At 68.4% G+C, this 3,166-nt stretch overlaps 1 protein-coding gene across 1 annotated transcript; it reads right to left on the bottom strand.

Annotated features, from left to right (window-relative positions):
• Positions 1-1,364: 1,364 nt before the first annotated feature.
• On the bottom strand, positions 1,365-3,063 carry MNEG_15595 (hypothetical protein; the record flags this gene model as incomplete). Its single annotated transcript, XM_014035934.1, has 3 exons — positions 1,365-1,757; positions 1,989-2,694; positions 2,945-3,063. 3 exons carry the CDS (start codon positions 3,061-3,063, stop codon positions 1,365-1,367), a joined length of 1,218 nt encoding a protein of 405 aa, XP_013891388.1.
• Positions 3,064-3,166: the final 103 nt, after the last annotated feature.

Raw genomic sequence — 3,166 nt, 5'->3', positions numbered from 1 at the left:
GGTGAGGGGGCAAGGCAAGAAGCATGGAAGGTGTGCGTGTGCGTCTGCGTGTGTATGTGTGTGTGGGTGCGTGCGTGCGTGCGCGCGCGCGTGTGTGTGCGTTCGTGCGTGCGTGCGCGCGCGCGCGTGTGCGCGCTCGCGCATGTGTGTGTGTGTGTGTGTGTGTTGGTGATGGGAGCTTATCTGCTTCAAAAAAGCACTGACGACAGGATGGATGAATTGACAGATTTGGCTGCAAAAGCTTCGGATGGATTGGGACGAGGTAGCTTGCAGCTGATTCACTTGCGAAGCGTCTGTAACTGTGGCCAAACACGCAGCCCATTCCAAGAGGGAGAGGATGCCGTTGTGGCGTAGGCCGGTTGTTGGTGCCCAACAACAAACAGCGTCCCTGTGGTGTGCACGGCTGGCGCCGTTGTGCACAGCGCGCACCTGCTGCTGCCGCGCCGATGGCGCAGGGTCTGGCGCGTGATGCGCGGACAAATAAATGTCTGTTGAGTTGTCGTCCATGACCTGCGCACTCGAGAAGGCCTGCTCGTGCCCGCCGGTTTTGGCCCATGCGGGCTGCGCAAGACGAAGGCGCAGGGTGTGAGGGCGCTCTAAAGTTGCCAGGTGTGCGTATTAGTCATTTTAGGCTAGAGGCGCAGGCCGGTATGTGCCCTAAAAATCCGGAACGATGACCGCGGTCCACGCGCTCGCTGTGTGCACCCCTCCCCTTGCTGAGCTGGCTCTGGCCGTGCCACGCCCTGTGAAGTTCAACATCCCCGGTTACCAGCGTTTTGAACGTCACACATGCAACGGGAGCCGCCCTTTTCATGGACGCGAACAGCGCCATCAGCACGTAGATCGATCGGCCCTGAGAGCGCAGACGTCGTGTACAGAGTGTGGAGCACCTGTATGTAGGTCGCAAGAGCGAAGGCGATTAAACCCGATGCTGTGCAGTGAGACCTGACTCAAGCTTTCGCTTCAAAGCCTTGACGGTCTGGCGTGCGCAAATCGCTGAAGCTGCCGCAGCGCTCCGAGGCAGCAAAATGGGTTCTCGAGGCGGTGCAGCACCACGGAAACAGCTGATTGGACGATGTTCACCCTCACGCCGCCCTCGCCTCTCATCACAATCTGCTGCATCAGCCCCTGTAAGCGAGTTCGCACCGCCGTGCTGACTGTGCTTTGGAAGGGGGGTGGGGGTGGGCCGCACCAACACCTGCCCGGTGCACCTTGACTTGCCTGGTGCAGCGTGTCCCACTGCATCCCATTGGTGGCCACGCTGGATCACGCTCTGAAAGACTGCTTGGTGTCAGCGTTCACGCGGCAAAGAAAAGAAGTAACAATGGGGCACGGACCACACAGATGACCTGGCAACCGCCACCTCACCACGCCACCGCCGCCAGCCGCTGCTGCAGCGCCGCTGCCGCTGCAGCGACCCGCTGCAGCACCTGCCGCTGCTCCCCCTGCACCGCTTTGATCACGTGATGCACTGACAGCCGCGGCTCCCAGCCCACCAGCTGCCGCATGACGTCACTGGACTGGGGGTCCAGCTGCTGCAGCAGAACCGCCTCGGACTGCTCCGCGGCCTGCTGCAGCAGCTGCTTGCAGGCCGCCGCCAGCGAGCCGGCGAGCGCGGCCGCGGCCGCCGCGGCGGCGCCGAGCGCAGAGAGCGCGGACTGCACCGCGGGCGTGGCAAGCGCCGCCGCGGCGGGCGGCGGGGCGGCGGACTTCTTGGACTGCTTGCGCTTGCTGGCCTTGACGGCGCGCGACCAGCTCTAGCAGGGTGGAGCGTGTGCGGGTTTGCAGGTGAACCAGTGAGGGCTCAGGTGAGGTCTGGGGATTGGTGGAGTCGGTGTGCAGGGCACCATGCGAGCGGCACGGTGTGAGGGCGCTCCGATTGCTGCACAGCAGCGGCACCGGCGGCTGGCGCGCGGCGCAGGCGTATGCATGTTGGCACAGGCTGCGCCTGCAGCGATCGGGAGGGGGGTGGGGATGGGGCGGCGTACCTCCAGGCAGCTCGTGACCCACAGGCAGCCGCCATCCACCAGCAGCGACGCCAGCGACAGCGCGGCCCCGGGCAGCAGCCCGCACTCGCATGCGCCCGGCGCCAGGCGGGCCTCGGCCCCCCGCCGCAGCCCCTCCAACGCTGACGTCAGCAGCGCCGCCCGCCGCTGCACCCGCCCGCTCGCGCCCTCCAGCCCGTCGCCGCCGCCGCCGCCGCCGTCGCCGGCCGCCTGGGGCGCCACGCAGGCCAGCAGCTGCGCCGCAGCTTCCGCGGTGTGGAAGAGCGCCAAGTCCAGCAGCTGCAGCTGCCGAGAAGCCGGCACGCCCTCCGGCCCAATGCTGCCCTCGTCGCCACCGCCAAACGCAGCAGAGAGCGCGGCCTCAACTCCGTCACCCTCAGCAGCCGCCTGGATGCCTAGCGCCATCGCAAAGCGCGGGACTAGCGCCCGCAGCTCTGAATCCGCCGCCGCCGCAGCCACGGCGAGGCCGTCGCCGGCTGCCGCCTCGCCGCCGCCGCCGCTTGCGGCGGATGCGACCTTGCCCCCGGCCCCAGCCACTGCGGCGCCGGGCGGGTGGCCGGCGGCGAGCGCGGCCGACAGCAGGTGTGGCAGCAGCCAGCGCTGCAGCGCGCCGTCGCGCTGGGCCGCCCTCAGGCGCTGCGCCTGCGGGAGGTCCGCCTCCGCCGCTGCGACCTGGCGCCACCAACCCCTGTTCGGCACATAGCAGGGGGAGAGTTCAGGCAGGGAGGGGTGAGCACAGAGCGGAACGGGGCTCCCAAGGCGGCTGCGTTCCAGGACGGGTTGTCTGGACAGGCAACCTCACCAACATCAGAGCAAAACGTGGACCCAGACCAGTGTAATTTGCGCAAATCGGCACGCTGCCTGAGCCTCAGTGTCCAAAGCCAAGTGCTGCCTCAAATGCCACCGAGGCATGCGCCCCCTCGGGCCAATCGACCCACCTCGCGCGCCGCGCCTTGGCCGCCCCCGCTTCCCACCACCAAAGGAGCGCGAGGTGCGCCGCGCACGGCGCCGGCGGCAGCCACGGCGGGCGCGTCTGCAGGTCGGCGTTGAAGCGCATGCCCCGCCAGGCCGGCCCCGACAGCTCCGACAGCGGCAGTGCGCGCGCCGCCGCCGCCGCGGCCGCGGCCGCGGGGCCCGCTGGGTGCGGCGCGGGCGCGGCG

This window comes from Monoraphidium neglectum (assembly GCF_000611645.1).
Source record: "Monoraphidium neglectum strain SAG 48.87 unplaced genomic scaffold scaffold05472, whole genome shotgun sequence".
Taxonomy (NCBI): domain Eukaryota; kingdom Viridiplantae; phylum Chlorophyta; class Chlorophyceae; order Sphaeropleales; family Selenastraceae; genus Monoraphidium; species Monoraphidium neglectum.
The sequence above is the reverse complement of the archived record's forward strand: the minus strand, read 5'-3'. Positions and strand labels throughout refer to the sequence as shown.